Source organism: Borostomias antarcticus, assembly GCF_949987555.1.
Source record: "Borostomias antarcticus genome assembly, chromosome: 2".
In the NCBI taxonomy this organism is placed as follows: domain Eukaryota; kingdom Metazoa; phylum Chordata; class Actinopteri; order Stomiiformes; family Stomiidae; genus Borostomias; species Borostomias antarcticus.
In genome coordinates, this window is record NC_140235.1 from 2406429 (window position 1) to 2429871 (window position 23443).

The following is a 23443-nucleotide window of genomic DNA, read 5'->3' on the forward strand; positions in this document are numbered from 1 at the left end:
GCAGTGCTATTTCCCTATTAAGCTATCATAAATGAATAGCTCACAAATTCTGAAAACAAGACAAAGCTAGGACTATATGACTTAGCAACTTGATTCTGTTTACCTGGAAGACGTCGAACTTGCTGCCCACTATCAGCAGGGGAACAGGGAAAGGGTCGATCAGCTCCCTGTCCTGTGGGATGAGGACACCAAGGAGGGACCCAAAAATGAGAAGCGGTCATTCGACCTGTTGCAGACTGGATTTACAGCACTGCAATTTGATTGGAAGATTCCCCAGACGGCCAGAACGCCTGTTTGTTGAGAGTCAGCGTTTGACACAGTTCTACACAGCCTGTTTACACTTGTAGGGTCTTACAGGGTGGTCTTTAGGGAGGACGCGTGGGACTGTGCTCTGGGCCTGCTGTTTGGAGGAAGCCTGGGAGTCTCCTGTCCTGTCGGTCCGCGCGCAGGCCTTCTCCACCTGGGCACGGGTCGCCTGCAGGAGCCTCTCCATGGTTCCCCACAGGGAGTTGGGTTTGGACAGGTCCAGGACCAGGACCACTGACAGAGTCCTGAGAGCGTGCACACACACACACACGTCACACACACACGTCACGCACACACACACGTCACGCACACACACACACACACACGTCACGCACACACACACACACGTCACACGCACACACACACAGGCGCACACACACACACACACACACACACACGTCACGCACACACACACACAGGCGCACACAGACACACACACACACGTCACGCACAAACAGGCGCACACAGACACACACACACACACACACACGTCACACACACACACACACAGGCGCACACAGACACACACACACACATCACACACACACACACACACAGATGTAAACAATTGGAATCATTTCACCTGGGACGGCAAGTATGATAAGGAATATATTCATTATATGATCAGATGAAACATATGTAATTCCAGTCCTGAGATGCAGACACCTACGTACTGTAAGTGAAATACTTGTTGGCTGATTTGACTCGTCTGACCTGACATTGAGAGCAGTGATGGGGACCTTAACCAGGTCCGATAGGGAGGTACCTCCTCCCAGCTCCCATAGATGGACTATGTCTTTGGGCTGGAAAACAGAAGGCCGGGGCAAAACGACAACCTTATTGCAGGCTGTTCTCTGTGTACTGAAAGTGCGCAGCAGACAGTCGAGACTTATGTGATTGTATCTAGACTAAGGAGACTTTCATGGAAGATGTCCTACTGTGCTGTGCCCTCGAGCTCGTCTGCCGAAGGTGTACTCCATTGCTAGAGTTGGTTTAGGAGGCTCATCCCTGGTAGAAAGCAAACGTTGTATACTGTAGGTTTCCCCCGTATCAACTCTCTAGCACATTTTAGAAAATTTCGAAAACAATAGGGGCTTTCACCCATAATAAACTCCAACAATAACAATAGTGGTTTGAACCCCCAATAATAGACTTGCTACAACACACAGCTTTAGATCCACGTATCATAGGTACTCACCTTTCAAGGCATCGGAGTAGGATTGAGGTTTTACCCTGAAAGATGGAGCCATTGAACATGTGCATTAGGAAACGAGGTTATCTATACTTATTCTCTAATATCTCATTTTCTAACTAGCAATCATGGCCATCATTTTCAAGACATCTGGCACGTGAGCTGTATTATTTGTTATAAACACACAGAGGACTAAGGTTGCCCTGTATTATGGTCAGCGAGCTAATGATCAGATGTGGACTCAGATGTGGATCAGATGTGGATCAGATGTGGACAGTTGTGGTTCTTACCCCTGCCTTATTTCCTACAAAGAACACGGTTCTCTCGTTGACTACTGGTTCTTCCTTGCCGTCCTCTTCTGTCGCCCCCGTCTCCCGACTCTGGACCTCTGCAGCTGCGACCTCCCATAGCGTATCACTGCTTTTAGTACAAGGCAAGGCAAGGCAAGTTTATTTATATAGCACATTTCAGCCACAGGGCAATTCAAGGTGCTTTACATGAGACATTAAAAGCATTAAAACAAAAAGCAAGACATTATAGACATTTAAAACAAAAGGCAGGACAAATTAAAAGCATTAAAACAAAAAGCAAGTCTTTATAGACATTTAAACACAAAGCAGGACAAATAGAATACAGGAATAAAAGTTACAGTGCAGTATACTGATAAACACAGCTCCTCTTAGAAAGCAGTGGCAAAAAGAAAAGTCTTCAGGCTCGTTTTAAAAGAACCAAGAGTTGCAGCAGACCTGCAGTTTTCTGGAAGTTTGTTCCAGATATGTGGAGCAGAAAAACTGAATGCTGAATGCAAATCCATGTACAAAGTACATGGATTTGCAAGATGACAAAATTGGTTGGATAAAGTTACCAAGCTAGTGGCATGTTCCTGGGTATTATTGACCCTGGTCGGCTGTATGATGGTCAGAATGGGACGCGTGTAGGATACTGTTTTGAATCATATATGTAGTTATATGTAGTTAGTACTAGATATTCTAGCTCTAGTTATGCGCCCCATCGTTATGCTTGGTCGGAAGAGGCTACCCAGCAAACACGCAACGTCAGGGAGACGTTCAGATCACGTCTTAATAACGTCTGTGGACGTGCAGAACGGGTTCAATATCTGAACGACTAAAATAAACATTCATTCTGGCTCCTAATTGGATGTCTTTGGACGTCCGAAAAAGACAAAAAAGACATCTAAAAGACGTGTCTTTGCTCAGTGGGTAGCTGACCTAGCTTCGTACCTAGCCAGCGTACACGATCTAGCTACGATAGCTAGTTAAATTAAAACATACCTTATCTTTGGCATTTAATTAATTTCTTTAGTTTTTAGAGTGAAACGATGTACCACGCTATTACCAAACTAGTGCACAAGGTAAAACGACATGAATGGGACAAACAAGATATGTTGCGCTAGGCAACGTCGCATACTGATGACGTGTACTATTGACAGGAAGACTTTCAGACCTAAGTTCTTATTGTATTTTGTATACATTGTTCGCTTTGTATATTTCTGCATCTTTGAATAAATAAATAAAATAAAAAAGACCTAAGTTCATGGAAGTTCTATTAATACATCCATGTTTCAGACAGAAGAGGGGGAGGTGGGTGGGAAGAGAAAAAGGATAGGGGATAAGGGATTGTTATGGCCTAATCCTCCATCACCAAAGCATTGATGTAAGCTATCATGAATTACATTTATATATTTTCTATTTATATGATATTAGGGAATGTTGATCTGAAAGTTTCTCGGTTCTAGTCCCACTGTTGCCAGAAATCGAGGCGTTTAATACTGAAACGTTTATTTTAGCCAGGGAAGAGCCTCTGCTCCTCCAGATACTCTGCCAAGCAGTCAACTCTGTCCATGCCTTGCATGCTTGAGTTGTCCACAGCTTGGAGAATAAAATGTACAAAAAGAATTTGAGGACATTGAAGTGGGACAAATGCTGATCATTTCTTTACGTAGTTCTGTTTACATACAGGACAGTGAAAACCATGATTAGATGATTAGACTGTAGCTTAAATAGACAATCCTGACCCAAGTAGGACATATGTTGAACTAATTTGATACCCTGATTTTCTTTACAGCGAACACTATTTCATCCGTATTATATTAAAAGCGGACAGGATACAGGGGTCAAAGAAAGAAGGCAGACAGATTATTGTTTTTATTTGTGTTTATGTTTGCGAGACTTTTCTGGGAAGGTTCCGGGGTCACACATAGCATAGCTCATTCGGGATCAGACCAAATACATAATCCCATTCCAAAATAACAAAAGTTCTATACAAAATTCCAAGTCACACCCAAGGTGTAAAGATACAAATCCTTCAAATCAACTGATTCCCTCCATCCTTAAGAAGCTTAGCTGCGCCTAACATTGGGCTTGAACCTTTGACCCTGAGATTAGATTATTATGCCCTACCAACTGGACAGTGGACACCAAAAGTACATTACAAGGATATAGTTTCTACCATGTGACTCATATGGTTTTTCATCTGCTCCAAATGTTTTTTCCTCTCTGTGTCAGTCTTAAAACATTTACCACAACATCTGCAAGGGAATGGCTTCTCCCCTGTGTGACTTCTCATATGCCAAATCAGATGTCCACTCTGTTTAAATCTCATATCACAATATGTACAGCAAAACGGTCTCTCTCCAGTGTGAATCCTTAGATGCACTTTCATTTCAGCATTAGTCTTAAAAGTTTTACCACACTCACGACACAGGTATGGTTTATTGCCTGTGTGAACCCTGTAATGCACTTTCAGATGTTGAAGTGTAGTGTATACTTTGCCACAAACATTGCAGCCGTGCAATTTTCCCATTATGTGTTTCTCCATGTGTACCTCCATTTCGGCACTAGTGTTGACGCCGTAGTTACAGATATTACAATGTACAAGGTTCTGCCCTTTCTGAACCGTGTCATGGTTTTGCCCTTCCTGAACACTCTCATGGTTTTGCCCTGCCTGAACCCTGTCATGGTTTTGCTCTGCCTGAACCCTGTCATGGTTTTGCTCTGCCTGAACACCGTCATGGTTTTGCTCTGCCTGAACCCTGTCATGGTTTTGCTCTGCCTGAACCCTCTCATGGTTTTCCAACCGTGTTGTGCCACCATTTTGGGAGCCATGCCCTTTCTCTCTACATTTGTGCCTCTTCAAACCGCTTTTATCAATAAAGCATTTACCACAATCATGACAACTATATGGTTTCTCCCCTGTGTGCATTCTCTCATGCAAAACTAGACTTCCAATCTGAGTAAAACTTCTCTCGCAAAATGTACATCTATATGGTTTCTCTCCAGTGTGGATCCTCATGTGTATAGTCTTTGCAGTAGCACTACTGAAGGATTTGTTACAAACATCACACATGTTTAAATCTCTAATGTGAATTGGAAGGTGATCCTTCAAACTCGTGCTGGACTCAAAACTCTCTCCACACACACCACATGCATGTGCGTGCGTGTGTGCATGTCTCACTAAAAATCCCTTAACGAAAAAAGTCAGTCCACACACCTTACAACAATAAGTAGACAGAGTATCTAGACTGGGTGAGTTCCGATTAAACTTCTTTAACATCCTTTTCTTTTTTTCCTTCACTGATTGTCCTTTTTCAGCCATCAGTGTTGTCAGAGTGCTGTTTTCACTCGGTGAAGAAGAAAATCCAAGATTTCCTGAGATGGGCACAGTTACTTCTGTTATCATATAATCCTCTTCATCAGCCTCCATTTTCATCTGACTAACCCGGCTGGTACTGGGTAGAGGTTCTGGCTCTCTGTATTGTACACCGGCTCCTACGCATGAGGAATTCGCGTTGCCTTGATCACGGCAACTTTCCATGTAGGGAGTCTCCAGCCCTCCAGTTGGAATGAAAAGCTCATTTCTCTGACTGATGCAAAGTTCTTCATTTTCCTCTTTGAACTCCGGTTTGAGCTCTGGGTCCCGGTCCAGACCCGGGGTCCCCTGCTGCGGCTCCAGACCCGGGGTCCCCTGCTGCGGCTCCAGACCCAGGGGCCCCTGCTGCGGCTCAGGGAGACTCTCCTCACAGCTCAGGTGCTGCTGGGCGTCTAGGGGAGGAGAAATCATGGATGTATTAAAATAATTTACTATAAATATAATAAATAATAAATAAATATAAATAAATAAATAATAATAAATATAAATAATAAGTGAATAACAATTAGAAAAGACAAACAGGCAAGCTACAAACCTGTCCTTTTTAACTTTATCTCCAGGACGGTTTCCTTTACGCTGCGTAGCTGGTGGATCTCCTGCTTGGACCGACTGATCTCCTCCTGGTATTCTGCTATAGTACTCTGGTACTCTGCTATAGTGCTCTCAAACACCCGGATGATCTCATCTGCAGCTTCTGCCAGCCGGTCGTTCACGAACACTCTTATGGACTGCATTGTAAACAATTCAATAGAAAAACAACGCAGCTGAATAACCCACAATTTCGAAAGAAGCTGGTTTATAAGATAGTGGATTTACCAGTCTGAACCATGGAGCCTGAACTGAACCATTGTTTGATGGCGAGCGGCCAACGTGGCGGAGAGAAGAGCTACGAGCTCATGATAGAGGTACTCTAGCTCGTTACATCGCCACCTGCTGGGAGGGAATGCAATACGCAACAACAGTGTGATAAATGTAGGGATACTGTGATACAAGAAACGAATGAAATCTCCAATACACGCAGGTTTTATGCAGGCTCTCACTGGGCTACAATGGAAGTCAATGGGGCATATGCAAATGTGCTGGAAAAACTATGATAAATGTGCTTTTACAGGACGGGAAGCACAGGGTGTAATGTAATTATCCCAGTGCAATGCTCTTCTGTGAAATATTCGAAATCCGAATATTTTTAGGTGTTATATTATTTTAGTATAAGACGATTTTTAGTGAATTATTCATTGAAAGTTCATTTCCCATTCAACTTTCACAAACATAAATATATATATACTATATTTTAAATAAATAGATAAGTTATAATTGTCTGAATCACCAGGCTTTGAGTGCCAAATGGCATAGACTACCCTACTAGCACAGTAGCCTACGTAAAGCCGACGGGACACATTGGTCGTAGTTTGGTGGATTTGCGACGGTACCAACCGCGGACCTAGCTGACACGTGACTATACAGTCGCAAAATAACCAAAATAACCATGGATGTATTATATAAACTGGATACAGCCACTCCATTCACTGGCCGCTATCAACAATGAAGCCCTATTGAACCGCGCCATCTTGGCAAAATTAGTAGTCATTTGACTATTTCCGGTTACTTTTGACTTGCGCAGTTGTGCTTTTCTGGCCTTCCGGTTACTTTTGACTTGCGCAGTTGAGCTTCTCTGGCCGACGCGCGTCCACGAAAAAGTTCACATTTTTTAATGAAAATGACCACAAGACAACCTCCTGTGCATAGTTGAAATGGTAGTGGGATACGGTGATAAACTGGAGTGATCATTTGACAGCAATTATTAGCCTTTTCCAGGAATGGACAGAAATGGGATATTTTTAGAATAACAGGAATTTATTCACATACAATGTAAAGGAGTTGATGTGTAGCATGAAGATGAAACGATACACTGAGTTTGGGTGTTTTCAGTCAACGTTGGCGTTGACCGCTTCCAGCTATCGAATGGCCGACTGGTGTAAGATGGATAGCCTAACGTTAGAGAGATAAATGTAGGCTATGGTTATGTTAATAAGCTAACAATGATGTTGTAACATGCATGCAGCACTGCCGATCTGATCTGAACGATTGATTCATTATTACCATGGATCGGTATTGGGATTGATCAAGGGCGAGTGTGAAATAGCAGCCATGAACTCAGCGGGTTTTCCGAGATGCGGTAGCCGCGGCCAGAGCTCCTGCTGGCGGGGAGTGAAGCTCTTCAACTCGCCTGTCACTGGCTCCCTGGAGGAATTTAGCCTGGCTGCAATAACGTTATCGCGAACGGAATGAATACCATCTACTAGCAAACAAAACATGTTCAATTATATTTAACTTGTTAAAACTAAGATGCCAGGATCAAAAAATAATTTCTCCAATTGATATATTTGACAAAAACAGGTTAATATGCAAGCCGGTTTTCATTGCTAAATCAAAGCGGGGAGAGCCGGGAACGCGCGTCTACATTTCAGAGAAATGTGAACTTTTTCGTGGACGCGCGTCGGCCAGAGAAGCTCAACTGCGCAAGTCAAAAGTAACCGGAAATAGCCAAGTGACTACAAATCTAGCCAAGATGGCGCGGTTCAATAGGCCTTCACTTTAGATTTCGATTCCTGGGGGCTTGAAAATAACCGACCTCAGGGAGATTGTACGGCAACGTTGCCGTCACTGCTGCTGAAATCCGTAACTACGATGTGATTAAATAACGTGACAATGCTGTTACATTACAGTCCCACCCTGACTTTATTGGAAATGTACATTTGTCACAGTGGGTCAGAACATTTGTAAATTACTTAGGTTTTAAAATACATTTTGAAGTCATACAGTTACAGAATTGTAATAATGAGGAGCAATCCTACCTGTCTGTTTTGTGTGTAATTTCTAATTGAGGCTACAGTTAATATTAACACTAAAGATTACAGTGTAGGCCTAATAAAAATAATTATAAAAAATATGCCTACCACGGTTTAATTTGCAATAGCACCTTCATAACACCTGTCTGAAAGTGCCAATCAAGTGATTTACAGTGATTTTAGAACTCTATGACGCACACAAAGTTGGTTTTGTCAAAAGAGCCTTACAAACCGTGACGTCACTGATCGCCCTTGTGACGTGGGCCTGGAGGTGTATAAAAGCCAGAGAGCGACAGAGGAAGAGCAGCCAGAGAGAGAGAGAGGGGGACATCTCCCTCTCCCTCTCTCTCCCTGGCTCTCTCTCGTGGGCCAGAGAGAGAGAGAGAGGAGGAGGAGATGTCAGATTGATATCTCCTCCTCTCTCTCTCTCTCCGTCTCTCTGGCCAGAGAGGGAGGGGGGAGGAGATGTCAAGATGATATCTCCTTCTCCTCTCTCTCTCTCTCTGGACCACTGAGAGAAAGTCAGGGAGAGAGAGAGAGATGTCCTCTTCTCTCTCTCTCCTCTTCCATGGCTCGGAGGAGGAGGCGGTGGAGGTGGCAAATTATAAAAACTAAATAAAAAATGATTTTAATAATAAAAACTGATTCTGATTCTAATTGTAAGCTATAGTGTTGCTATTAAGATATCCATGTTAGCATATAGGAGTACTGTTACTATAGTTAGGCTACTGTTAGCACTTCAGACTTCCACTGTGTCATCAGCTGCTTGCCCCTCTTCCCAGAGCAACCGACGTATTTTCAACCGGAGACGTATTTTCGCGTCGCCCTGATTCAACCAGGTGTTATGCGGAATTCTGTGACCATCAGTGACCAGATCCGGTGGTCACTGATTTCCGCATGTTAATACATCGACATGATGAGACTATCTTAAACAGACGCCCCTGACCCAATATCACAAACGTTGTGTGTAACTAATTTGATGATTTTCTTGACAGAAAACGTGACAAACACTAGGCTATTTCATCCTTATTATTTTACAAGCTGCCAGGATACAGGGACAAAGAAAAAAGGCAGACAAATGATTAATATTTGTGTTTATGTTAGTGATACTTTTCTGGGAAGGTTCCGGGGTCACACATAGCATATCCCATTCGGGATCAGACCAAATACATAATCCCATTCCAAAATAACACAATTGTAATACAAAATTCCAAGTCACACACAAGGTGTAAAGATACAAATCCTTCAAATCAACTTATTCCATCCATTTTTATTAAGAAGCTTAGCTACACCTAACATTGGGCTTGAACCTTTGACCCCGAGATTAGATTCTCATGCCCTACCGACTGGACAGTGGACACCAAAAGTACATTACAAGGAAACAGTTTCTACTATGTGACTCGTATGGTTTTTCATCCGCTCCAAATGTTTTTTCCTCTCTGTGCCAGTCTTAAAACATTTACCACAACATCTGCAAGGGAATGGCTTCTCCCCTGTGTGACTTCTCATATGCCAAACCAGATGTCCACTCTGTTTAAATCTCATATCACAATATGTACAGCAAAACGGTCTCTCTCCAGTGTGAATCCTTAGATGCACTTTCATTTCAGCATTAGTCTTAAAAGTTTTACCACACTCACGACACAGGTATGGTTTATTGCCTGTGTGAACCCTGTGTTTATTGCCTACGTGTGAGGAATTCGCTTTGCCTTGATCACGGCAACTTTCCATGTAGGGAGTCTCCAGCCCTCCAGTTGGAATGAAAAGCTCATTTATCTGACTGATGCAAAGTTCTTCATTTTCCTCTTTGAACTCCGCTTTGGGCTCTGGGTCCCGGTCCAGACCCGGGGTCCCCTGCTGCGGCTCCAGACCCGGGGTCCCCTGCTGCGGCTCCAGACCCGGGGGCCCCTGCTGCGGCTCAGGGAGACTCTCCTCACAGCTCAGGTGCTGCTGGGCGTCTAGGGGAGGAGAAATCATGGATGTATTAAAATAATTTACTATAAATATATTAAATAATAAATATATATAAATAAATAATAATAAATATAAATAATAAGTTAATAACAATTAGAAAAGACAAACAGGCAAGCTACAAACCTGTCCTTTTTAACTTTATCTCCAGGACGGTTTCCTTTACGCTGCGTAACTGGTCGATCTCCTGCTTTGATCTCCAGATCTCTTGCTGGTATTCTGCTATAGTGCTCTGGTATTCTGCTATAGTACTCTGGTATTCTGCTATAGTACTCTGGTATTCTGCTATAGTACTCTCAAACACCCGGCAGATCTCATCTGCAGCTTCTGCCAGCCGATCGTTCACGAACACTCTTATGGACTGCATTGTAAACAATTCAATAGAAAAACAACGCAGCTCAATAACCCACAATTTCGAAAGAAGCTGGTTTATAAGATAGTGGATTTACCAGTCTGAACGATGGTTACGTATTGTAACCCTAGTTCTATGAGTGGAGCGGAGCCCCACAGGGCTAGCTCCTATTGGCTAGCGAAACCCAGCTAGCTACATTGACTGAAGAAAAAAACATACACGCACCTGTGTCCAACCAGGTCCGGTGCACCACTGTATAAGCGGGCTACGCCCGCACATCTGCTCCTAACCGAAATTTTCAGCGAGCAGACTGCGGGGCAGCAAGTCTGTTCCCTGTGGGGCTCCGCTCCACTCATAGAACTAGGGTTACAATACGTAACCATCGTTCTATTTCGTGGAGCTCCGCCCCACAGGGCTAGCTCCTATTGGCATAAGCGGAGCTACACGACCGCACCATACACTCTTGCTGGCCCCAGTAAGGGAACCAGTCAGGACACAAGCCAGGGCTCCAAGGCGAGACCATACTAACAGTTGATCCGACCCAAGCACTGGCCCCACCCCGCCACACTCAGTCTATCACAGCCGAGGGCAAGGAGAGGTACGTGGGGCGAGAGCTGGACCAAAGCGGTTACTCCGTAACAAGCCCGTCCCAGCCTCACACATAAACAGGAACGGAACGTCACTAGACGGGCCCGCTCCTACCTTAGCTGAACCGGTGAGACCTGAGTGAGTCACGTCTGCTTTCCTAGCAGGAAAAGACCCCGCGGCTCAAACCGGTTCTCCAGTAGCGGCGAGACCTGCCATGGTCAATTCTGACTCTTTCACAGAAGACCCGGCGACTCGAGCCGAACACCTACATGAAAAATCCTGTCTAACGCTGGCTCGCACCGGCGGCTGTGTTTAGCACAGATGACGCCACAGAGACAGAGGACATGGATAAAAGGTAATAACGGACAAAAGGAGACGGGGACGACCAAGTCGCCGCCGCACAGATGTCCTCCACTGACACACCATTGAACAGGGCAACTGACGTGGCCACACCCCTTGTGGAGTGTGCCCGAACAGCACCAGGCAGAGGACGACCCGCAGTCACGTAAGACTGGGCGATGCCCTCACAGATCCAATGGGAGAGACGCTGTTTCGACAACGGAGAACCCACCTTCCCTGGGCCGTGGCAAACCAACAACTGGGGGGTGGTGCGGACCGCAGCCGTGCGCTGGACGTAACACATCAACGCACGCACAGGACACAACAAATGCAGGCGGGCCTCTTCCTCGCTCGCATGAGGTGGAGGATAGAAGGCTCCCAGCTCCAAATCCCGTGCCCTATAGGCGCCCCGGACCACCTTCGGAACGAAAGATGGATCCGTGCGCAACACAGCTTTGCTCCCATCACCCGTGATGAGAAAAACTGTCAACGCCCTCAGATCACTGACCCGCTTGCCCGACGTCAGAGCAAGGAGCAGCGCGGTCTTAATCGACAGCCACTTGAGAGATATCCGCTCCATTGGTTCGAACGGCGCTTTACATAGCGCATCCAGAACCAAGAGCAAATCCCAAGGCGGCGCCGCAGCCTTACGCACAGGGCGAAGACGGCGCGTGCCGGCCAGGAAGCGTTTAACCAGGGGATGCCCGAAAACCGTAGTTTTGGCGAACCCCTCATGGCATGCGGAAATAGCACACGCATACACCTTGATAGTGGATGCTGCCAAACCGCCACCATGACCCATCAGGTGCTGAAGGAATTCCAAAATCGCCTCGACCGAGCATGACTCGGGAGCGAAGTCCCTTTCCTCACACCAACGCGCAAAAGCAGCCCATTTGCCAGAGTAAACCAAGGCAGTGGAAGCCGCGCGCGCGCTCTGAATTGTACAGATCACGGCCGGAGAGAGTCCCCTATCAGACAATCTCCGCCGTTCAAGAGCCAGGCCACCAGCGGCCGTCCCAAGACTGGAGGTGCGCAAATTGAGCCCTCCGCCTGGGACAGAGCGTTCGGCCAATGAGGGATGTGCCACGGTTCTACAGTAGTCATGGCCATCACTTCTGCATACCATCTCGCCCAGTGGCGGTCCGGCGCTATCAGTATCACTGATGCACCCTCTGACCGCACCCTGGCCAACAATGGTAAAATCAGCCCCATCGGCGGGAAAGCATACAGCAGCGCCCCCGGCCAGGGGGCATGCGCGAACGCATCCACGCCCAGCGGAGGCTGGTCCTGCTGTCTCAGAGAGAACCAGAGGGGACACTTCGCGTTCTCTCTCGAAGCAAAGAGATCCACCCCTGCTCTGCCGAACCGGGTCCAGAGCTGAGCCACTACCTGAGGATGTAGGCTCCACTCGTCCGGGTGAGGCCCGCCCCGAGACATCAGGTCCGCCCCGACGTTCAGACGGCCGGCAATGTGCCGCGCTGTCAGTGACCGGAGATTGACATGAGCCCATCGCCACAGCGTTACCGCCAGACGGTGAAGCGCTGGCGAGCGGACTCCCCCTTGTCGGTTGATGTAAGCTACTGTGGTCTGGTTGTCTGACCGCACCAGCACATCGCGCCCCTGTACCAGGTGTACAAAGTGGCGCAATGTCAGTAGCACCGTCTCCAACTCCAGGAGGTTGATGTGGCGCCGTTCTCCGACGGCCCACAAACCACCTACGGCCTGGGACAGACATGTACCACCCCAGCCGCTTAGAGACGCGTCTGTGAAGACAGCGACGTGAGCCGACACCCTGCCTATTGGAACACCGTGCGCTATTACGCGCCGGTCCCTCCAATAGTCGAGGTCTGCTGACAACGACCCCGGCATCCGCACAAGGCGCCGTCTGTGCCTCACAGGGTCCAGACGAAGCCGCGCGAACCATCTCTGCACGCACCTCATGTGAAGAAGGCCCAGTGACACTACCACATGGGCGGCTGCCATGAGACCCAGAAGGCGCATGATCGACAGAACCGCGATCTTTCGAGAAGGACGGCAAACACTGAGACTCTTCTCCAGTGTTTCCCTCCTTGAATCGGATAGCCGTGCTCTCATGGCGCTCGTGTCCAGATTGATACCTAGGTAAACAATCTGACGGGCCGGCCACAGAGCACTCTTCTCCCAGTTGATTGCAAACCCCAGGTCGGTGAGATGCCGCACCACCGTGGCGGTATGCATCAGAGCCAACAAAGGCGACGGAGCCAGTACCAGCAGGTCGTCCAGGTACGCCAGGATCCTGATGCCCTGCCGGCGCAGTGGCCTCAACGCCGCCTCCACACAATTGGAGAAGGTTCTGGGGGCGAGCGCATATCCAAACGGGAGTCTGGTATATTCGTACGCCACACCCAGGTAGGCGAAACGCAAAAACTTCCGATGCCGATGAGCTATCGGTATGTGGAAGTAAGCGTCCTTGAGGTCTATGCTGGTGCAAAAATCGCCGGGAAGGAATGCCTCCAGCATTTGTCGCACCGTAAGCATATGGAACTTCAGATTCGCCACCGTTTTGTTGAAAAAGCGGAGGTCCAAAATTGGCCTCACGCCCCCCGTCTTCTTTGGCACGAGGAAGTAGCGGGAATAAAATCCCTCGTCCCTCTGGCCTGACGGGACCACAGTTACCGCTCCCTTCGCCATCAGTTCTGCAATCTCTGCTGACAGAGCGGCAGCCTGAGCGGGACGCGGTATCACTGTCTCCACTACGCCCATGAAGGGCGGTGGGGGGCAACAAAACTGAATGAGATACCCTTCCCGTAGAACACGCTGCAACCAGCTGTCCAGGAGACATCTCTCCTGCCAGACTGTGAAGCGGTTGGAAAGAGGTTGTGCCGGAGATCGCGGGAACAGATCGAGGAACCTGCCATAGTTCAATTTGGCCCTGACCGCCACCGGACAGCTGAGAAACTCTGCTGTCCTGGCCCAAGGCGGGCCACCCTCGAAAGGGAGATGAAAAATCCCCATTGGGAGTTCCATGTCCCTGAACAGCGCGAGAATGAATGGCATTCCTGTCAAGAAGCACTTCATTCACAAAAAGAGGAAGTGAGCCGACACCGTCCGCATACCTAACAAGCCGCCGTCGCTCATCCCATTGAGAGAAAACGGCGGAGTGTTGCAATGCGGGAAGCCCCGCCTTCTCATTTGCATGATCTGGCAAGGTGCCGTCTTTCGCAGACCGACTAGACGGGACATGAGAGGCGGGCAGTGTTAAATAGCCAGCCGAGGCAGTAAACACGGAAGTATTCTCACTGACCGGTGAGCGTGAAAACTCTCTACCTGTCGAACACACAGGGAGAGGCTCGAACGCTCGGCCCGAATGAACGAACGCCGTCTGGGGGTCTAGCGCATCTTTTTCGCCGCTAAACCCCGCCAGCGGTCGGTCCCGAGAAAACTCCGAACAGGGCAGTACAGCCATAGCACTTGGCCTGGGCGCACACATCCCCTCTGTTAAAAACCCAACCGGTCTGTTTAGAACAGGGGCGGCGAGACCTGCCGTGGTCAAATCTGACTTTCTCACAGAGGACCCGGCGGCTCTAGCCGAATATATTACATTCGCTGAACCGGCGAGAGCTGCGCGCGTCACGTCTGCTCTCTTTGCAGGAAAAAACTCCGCGGCTCGAGTCGGTTTTTCAGCTGCGGCGAGACCTGCCATGGTCAATTCCGACTTTTTCACGGAAGACCCGGTGGCTCTAGCCGAATACATCACATCAGCTGAGCCGGCGAGCCCCGCGTGAGTCACGTCTGCTTTAGCAGGAAAAGACTCCGCGGCTCGAGCCGGTCTCCCAGCTGCGGCGAGACCTGCCGTGGTCAATTCTGACTCTTTCACAGAAGACCCAGCGGCTCTAGCCGAGAACATTACAGTAGTTGAAAAGGGAGGAGATGCGGACTGCACATTACAACCAGCTTGAAAACGTTGCATCGTGTTTGTTTTATTAAACAGGGAAACTTGCTCACCGCCGCTCTTAACAGAGCGTGGTGTGGGCACAACACAGTCACGCATCTTCACGCACCGTCAATAGGTGCGCCTCTTCCTACCCCAAGCCGGAGGCGGAGCGGTGGGCGCGCTTGAAGACGCCGGACCGGTCCCGGCACCCTGGGCGGGGTAGGCAGGGGGAGGTCGCGGGGGAGGAGCCGCGTGCGCAGTCCAGGAGCCCGGGCGAGCCGGTCCATGGGCCGTAGCGGGGCGGGACCCCGTGGCAGGTTGTTTAGTCTTGTGTGTCCGCCGGCGCTTGCTCCCAGTCGCGGCAGCATCAGCCGGAGCACGCGGACGTGCCGGCACACTGCGCTCCCCCGGAGCCGCGAGGTGGCGAGCGAGGAGGAGCCGGTCCTGCTCCTGGCTGCGACACTGCTCCAGGATTTTAGACACAGCTGCCCCAAACAACCCCTCCCTACTGACCGGTGAGTTGAGGAGGACACTCTTGCTTTCCTCGCGCAGACGAGTCAGGGAGAGCCATAGGTGGCGCTGCTGCACCACCGACGTGGCCATCACTCCACCCAGACAGGAGGCGGAGATTCTCACAAGCTGAGCCACGGCTCCGGCGGCTTCGGCCATCTCCGCTCTCCTGTCTTCATCCATAGAGGGGGGGGTTTGCTCCGTAGCTAGCTGGCCGATGTAAATGGCCAGCATAGCAATGGAGGAGGAGGCAGCCACGGCCTGCGCGGCCAGAGAAAAACCTTTGTCGGCCAAGGACAGGGTTGTCTTGTCTTTGACGTCCGGCATGAGAGGCTTCCTGGCCGAGCCCCAGGCGGAGGAACCAGGCACCAGGACCGCTGCAATGTCGGGTTCCAGAGGAGGAGAGCCGATAGCTGCTACGTCAGTCCAGCCGGTTACCCTCGTAGCTCTGCTGAACTGGCGAAGCGGACCTCTGATGGCCAACGGCCGCTCCCATTCAGCCTCGACGAACGCCTCCAGGTCAGGCATAGCCGGCAGGAGACGAGGAGCAGGCTGAGAGGGACGCCCGTAGCAGACGGAGCTCCACAGTGGGAGCCCCGTAGTCGCAGCAACCTCCGGGACGGAGATACCGAGGTGATGCGCGGCTCTCTCCAGCAGCCGGGGCAGGTCGCGATCGAAGGAACCCCACCCCGGGAAGGAGGCGCCACTAGCCGTAGTGGCTTCCGACGCAGAGAGAACCTCGTCTTCCCCGGAGAGCTCATCCTCATCATCCGTAGGCGCGAGGGAGGTAATCGGGGCCGCCGGTTGTTGCGGGGGCGCGCCGATGTACTCGCCGACCAGCTGGACCAGACCTTCAGTCTCCAGCGGCGGCGGAGCGAAGAAATGCGCCCGGAGCATCCTCTCCATGGGGTCCAGGAGGGCGCAGATCTCGCAGGCGGGGGACGGAGCCAGACCCGCTCTGGCGTGCTGCGGCCCCAGACAGCGGAAGCAGAGGTGGTGTCCCACGTCGCTGTAGCGGGAGCCGCAGACACAGAAACGATCCGGCGGATCCATCGGCACCGGCAGGGGGTCATCTAGGGACGCCGCCAGGTCCGCTTGGGTCCGCTGAGTAGACATCTTCTGATCTTCTCCAGTAGCAATGCGAGCTGAAAATTTCGAAGGAGCAGATGTGCGGGCGTAGCCCGCTTATACAGTGGTGCACCGGACCTGGTTGGACACAGGTGCGTGTATGTTTTTTTCTTCAGTCAATGTAGCTAGCTGGGTTTCGCTAGCCAATAGGAGCTAGCCCTGTGGGGCGGAGCTCCACGAAATAGAACCATGGAGCCTGAACTGAACCATTGTTTGATGGCGAGCGGCCAACGTGGCGGAGAGAGGAGCTACGAGCTCATGATAGAGGTACTCTAGCTCGTTACATCGCCACCTGCTGGGGTGGAATGCAATACGCAACAACAGTGTGATAAATGTAGGGATACTGTGATACAAGAAACGAATGAAATCTCCAATACACGCAGTTTTTATGCAGGCTCTCACTGGGCTACAATGGAAGTCAATGGGGAATATGCAAAGGTACTGGAAAAACTATGATAAATGTGCTTTTACAGGACGGGAAGCATAGGGTGTATCATCCCAGTGCTATGCTCTTCTGTGAAATATTCGAAATCCGAATATTTTTAGGTGTTATATTATTTTCAGGAGTATAAGACGATTTTTAGTGAATTATTCATTGAAAGTTCCTTTCCCATTCAACTTTCACAAACATAAATCAATATACAATATTTTAAATAAATAGATCAGGTATAATTGTCTGAATCTCCAGGCTTTGAGTGCCAAATGGCATAGCCTACCCTATTAGCACAGTACACAAAGCCGACGGGACACATTGGTCATAGTTTGGTACATTTGACCTCAGGGAGATTGTACGGCAACGTAGCCGTCACTGCTGCTTAAATCCGTAACTACGATGTGATTAAATAACGTTACATTACAATCCCACCCTGACTTTATTGGAAATGTACATTTGTCACAGTGGGTCAGAACATTTGTAAATTACTTAGGTTTTAAAATACATTTTGAAGTCATAAAGTTACAGAATTGTAATAATGAGGAGCAATCCTACCTGTCTGTTTTGTGTGTAATTTCTAATTTAGGCTACAGTTAATATTAACACTAAAGATTTGCAGTGTAGGCCTAATAAAAATAATTATAAAAAATATGCCTACCACGGTTTAATTTGCAATAGCACCTTCATAACACCTGTCTGAAAGTGCCAATCAAGTGATTTACAGTGATTTTAGAACTCTATGACGCACACAAAGTTGGTTTTGTCAAAAGAGCCTTACAAACCGTGACGTCACAGATCGCCCTTGTGACGTGGGCCTGGAGGTGTATAAAAGCCAGAGAGAGACAGAGGAAGAGCAGCCAGAGAGAGAGAGAGGGGGGCGTCTCCCTCTCGCTCTCTCTCCCTGTCTCTCTCTCGTGGGCCAGAGAGAGAGAGAGGAGGAGGAGATGTCAGATTGATATCTCCTCCTCTCTCTCTCTCTCCGTCTCTCTGGCCAGAGAGGGAGGGGGGAGGAGATGTCAAGATGATATCTCCTTCTCCTCTCTCTCTCTCTCTGGACCACTGAGAGAGTCAGGGAGAGAGAGAGAGATGTCCTCTTCTCTCTCTCTCCTCTTCCATGGCTCGGAGGAGGAGGCGGTGGAGGTGGCAAATTATAAAAACTAAATAAAAAATGATTTTAATAATAAAAACTGATTCTGATTCTAATTGTAAGCTATAGTGTTGCTATTAAGATATCCATGTTAGCATATAGGAGTACTGTTACTATAGTTAGGCTACTGTTAGCACTTCAGACTTCCACTGTGTCATCAGCTGCTTGCCCCTCTTCCCAGAGCAACCGACGTATTTTCAACCGGAGACGTATTTTCGCGTCGCCCTGATTCAACCAGGTGTTATGCGGAATTATGTGACCATCAGTGACCAGATCCGGTGGTCACTGATTTCCGCATGTTAATACATCGACATGATGAGACTATCTTAAACAGACGCCCCTGACCCAATATCACAAACGTTGTGTGTAACTAATTTGATGATTTTCTTGACAGAAAACATAACAAACACTAGGCTATTTCATCCTTATTATTTTACAAGCTGCCAGGATACAGGGACAAAGAAAAAAGGCAGACAAATGATTAATATTTGTGTTTATGTTTGCGAGACTTTTCTGGGAAGGTTCCGAGGTCACACATAGCATATCCCATTCGGGATCAGACCAAATACATAATCCCATTCCAAAACAACACAATTGTAATACAAAATTCCAAGTCACACACAAGGTGTAAAGATACAAATCCTTCAAATCAACTTATTCCATCCATTTTTATTAAGAAGCTTAGCTACACCTAACATTGGGCTTGAACCTTTGACCCCGAGATTAGATTCTCATGCCCTACCGACTGGACAGTGGACACCAAAAGTACATTACAAGGAAACAGTTTCTACTATGTGACTCGTATGGTTTTTCATCCGCTCCAAATGTTTTTTCCTCTCTGTGCCAGTCTTAAAACATTTACCACAACATCTGCAAGGGAATGGCTTCTCCCCTGTGTGACTTCTCATATGCCAAACCAGATGTCCACTCTGTTTAAATCTCATATCACAATATTTACAGCAAAACGGTCTCTCTCCAGTGTGAATCCTTAGATGCATTTTCATTTCAGCATTAGTCTTAAAACATTTACCACACTCACTACAAGGGTATGGTTTATGGCCTGTGTGAACCCTGTAATGCACTTTCAGATGTTGAGGTGTAGTGTATACTTTGCCACAAACATTGCAGCCATGCAACCTTCCTGCTTTGTGTTTCTCTATGTGTACCTCCATTTCAGCAGTAGTGTTGACGCCGTAGTTACAGACACTACAATGTACAAGGTTCTGCCCTTCCCGAACACTGTCATAGTTTTGCCATGCCTGAACACTCTCATGGTTTTGCTCTGCCTGAACCCTGTCATGGTTTTGCTCTGCCTGGACCCTGTCATGGTTTTGCTCTGCCTGAACACTGTCATGGTTTTGCTCTGCCTGAACACTGTCATGGTTTTGCCCTGCCTGAACACTGTCATGGTTTTGCTCTGCCTGAACACTGTCATGGTTTTGCCCTGCCTGAACCCTCTCATGGTTTTGCCCTGCCTGAACACTCTCATGGTTTTGCTCTGCCTGAACCCTGTCATGGTTTTGCTCTGCCTGAACACTCTCATGGTTTTCCAACCGTGTTGTGCCACCATTTTGGGAGCCATGCCCTTTCTCTCTACATTTGTGCCTCTTCAAACCGCTATTATCAATAAAGCATTTACCACAATCATGACAACTATATGGTTTCTCCCCTGTGTGCATTCTCTTATGCAAAATCATACTTCCACAGTGAATAAATCTTTTCCCGCAAAACGTGCAGCTGTATCGTTTCTCTCCAGTGTGGATCCTCATGTGTATCTTCTTGGTATAAACACTACTGAAGGATTTGTTACAAACATTACACATGTTTAAATCTCTAGTGTGAACTGGAAGGTGATCCTTCAAGCTCGTTCTGGACTCAAAGCTCTCTCCACACACACCACATGCATGTGCGTGCGTTTGTGCATGTCGAAATAAAAATCCCCTGACGAGAAAAGTCAGTCCACACACCTTACAACAATAATTAGACTGAGTATCTTGACTGGGTGAGTTCAGACTAGACTTCTTTAACATCCCTATCTTTTTCTTCTTCACTGATTGTCCTTTTTCAGCCGTCAGTGTTGTCAGAGTGCTGTTTTCACTCTGTGCAGCAGAAAATACAAGATTTCCTGAGAAGGGCACAGTTACTTTTGTTACCATATAATCCTCTTCATCAGGCTCTGTTTTCATCTGGCTAACCCGGCTGCTACTGGGTTCTATGTCTGTCTCTCTGTACTGTACACCGGCTCCTACATGTGAGGAATTAGCGTTGCCTTGATCACAGCAACTTTCCATGTAGGGAGTCTCCAGCCCTCCAGTTGGAATGAAAAGCTCATTTCTCTTACTGATGCAAAGTTCTTCATTTTCCTCTTTGAACTCCGCTTTGAGCTCTGGGTCCCGGTCCAGACCCGGGGTCCCCTGCTGCGGCTCCAGACCCGGGGTCCCCTGCTGCGGCTCCAGACCCGGGGTCCCCTGCTGCGGCTCAGGGAGACTCTCCTCACAGCTCAGGTGCTGCTGGGCGTCTAGGGGAGGAGAAATCATGGATGTATTAAAAGAACTGGGAGAAATTACAAAATACTTTATACATAATATATAAACCCCAGATCGTTAGGTAATAACAAAAAAAAAAAAGACAAACAGGCAAGCTACAAACCTGTCCTGTGTAACTTAATCTCCAGAACGGTTTCCTTTACTCTGCGTAGCTGGTCGATCTCCTGCTTTAATAAACAGATCTCTTCCTGGCAGTCCGTGATAGTGCTCTCAAACACCCGGCAGATCTCATCTGCAGCTGCTGCCAGCCGGTCGTTTACGAACACTCTTATGGACTGCATTGTAAACAATTCAATCGAAATTATAATAAATATAATAGCGGAATAACAGTTCTATTAATACATCCATGGAAATAACCACAACTCAAAGGAAGCTGGTATTCTAGATGATGACGTTACCAGTGGCGGACAGACTAGCTCGATGTTATAGCGCCACCTGCTGGGGTGGAATGCAATACGCAATAACAGTTGGATAATGTAGACATAGTACCTAGTTTCACCAATAATTTAATTTGAGAGGTTGCAAAGCACCATTATGGAAGGATTCTTAAAACCAGGTTCAGTCTGGCTTATGGGCGCATAGGCCTACAGCTGTTCTTTTGATAGTTCTGGACAAATGTCATTGGCTGCCCTATGCACTTCCCTTAAGGTGTTGAAGTAAGTAGATCAAGACACAGTGGCCTATCTGAACATGTACACATATTTGACTGAGTCAGCAGGTAGGATAAGTGTAGACTCCATGGAGCTACAAAAAATAGGCATGCACCGATAGGAGCATTTTGGCTGATACCGATAACAGATATTAACATTGCTTTTATGGCTGACAACCAATATTTAGCTATGTTGATATGTTCTGTATAAAAACAAGTTTCTATGATAATCAAATGTTATACATACTGAAAAACACATGGAAACACTGTATCTATTTCCAAAACATTTGATCAAGGCGATAAATCATAGATTTACCACATTGTTTCCTCTCAAAAACAACACACAGCAACTAGACAGAAATAATCATCGATTGTTCACATCGGCCCTGTTTTGCACATCGGACCGATACCAGTATATTAAAAAATGGCTAACATCGGCTGATACCGATATGATTGCCGATATATCTACATCCCTAATAAAAAAGGACATCGAAGACCCACCAACAAATAAATCCCATGACCCAGTACAACCAACAAGCTGAAAACATTCAGTGATATGTGTAAGAAGAGAGAAGTGAAATCAAGTGGGAGCGTGGCCATCTTGAAAACAGACAGGCCTTTGTTTGGACATATCCTAGTGATGGCACAAGGGCACATATATATTTCTCACCCATTTGGACCATTGCCCTGGGCCCACTCCAGATGGATTTCTGAGAAAGACAAATAAAGCTACTCTGGCCACAACCTTGCAGAGAAATGTAATAGTACAATCCCTGGAAACTGTTACAGTGGTTGATGGAATGAAGTTGGCCCAAATAGTGAAAGTTGATCAAGTTACTTTCAGAGATGTTGCCACAACGGTTCTGGGTATGGTTCTGAAGGAAGGCAGAGCAGCAGAATTATTCAATACTTGAAAGGGTGCTCTGAGAGAAATACGCGTTGTTTCACCCTGATCGATGCGAGTGATGGAGAGAATGGACTTCAACATTTTTGTTTAGCGTAACTCCACACTCTAAACAGCTCTTTGACCCACCCCCCTCTGGCAAGTGACTGCGGTCCATCGGGACCGGGCCCACACACCACAAAACAGCTTCTTTCCCACGGCCATCAGACTCGAGTCCCCCCACGACCCCCCCTCCCACTGACTCTACACCCCCGGCACACAACCTCTGATTGTTCCGCACACCTCAACAGCACACACACTACACACACTGTACATAACTCTGCACACACACACACTATACAGTACATACTCACCACACCCCATTCTGTATATAGAACGTATATTTCATTTGTGCCTCATATCTTTTTTTAACAGCATATCATAATTTGTACATTGCATTGTATTTTGTTTGCACTGTATTTTGTACTGTTTTGCAGTCATGTCTTTCACTGTCCTGTCCTGCACCCTGTCCTATGTCATCTGCAACAGCGTGTGGCTTAACACTAGTGAAATTCCTAGTAGGTGTGAACCCCAGATCTTGAGTCTCCACAGGGACAGTGTGTTATGAATGTATGAACCCTAAACACGTCCCACATCATTTTGACACGTTCTGTACAATTATAGGCTTAACAATTTAATTTGAGGGGTTGCAAAGCATAATTATGGAAGGATCCTTGAACATGTTTATTTCAATTACATTGAGACCAATTATATACATTGTTTGGATATTGGATTTCTGTACATTTTGTATCGTAAATGTGTTTCTAGTCTGGGTTGTGTTACTCTGTTGTCTTTTGATGCTGTAACAGTGCAATTTCCCCCTGGGGGTCCATTTTGAAATGAGCCCCATACCAAATACAATATTATAGAAAGACATGAATTAATACGTTTCCATTAAATCCTTCTCA

The 23443-nt window shown here is 47.5% G+C and overlaps 1 protein-coding gene across 1 annotated transcript in view; it reads right to left on the reverse strand.

The window, feature by feature from the left end:
- The window catches only part of dync2li1 (dynein, cytoplasmic 2, light intermediate chain 1), a gene marked incomplete at its 3' end in the record, with an annotated part of 8184 nt that extends 5313 nt beyond the window's left edge, over positions 1-2871 (reverse strand). Inside the window, exons 1-7 of the mRNA XM_084458681.1 lie at positions 2791-2871; positions 1789-1915; positions 1505-1539; positions 1245-1314; positions 1021-1109; positions 356-551; positions 104-172 (exon numbers count right to left, since the gene is read on the reverse strand). Coding sequence (XP_084314807.1) covers positions 104-172; positions 356-551; positions 1021-1109; positions 1245-1314; positions 1505-1539; positions 1789-1915; positions 2791-2804 — 600 coding nt within the window. The 5' untranslated portion in view covers positions 2805-2871. The remainder of the gene's footprint in view (positions 1-103; positions 173-355; positions 552-1020; positions 1110-1244; positions 1315-1504; positions 1540-1788; positions 1916-2790) is intronic.
- Between the last annotated feature and the right edge of the window lie 20572 nt (positions 2872-23443).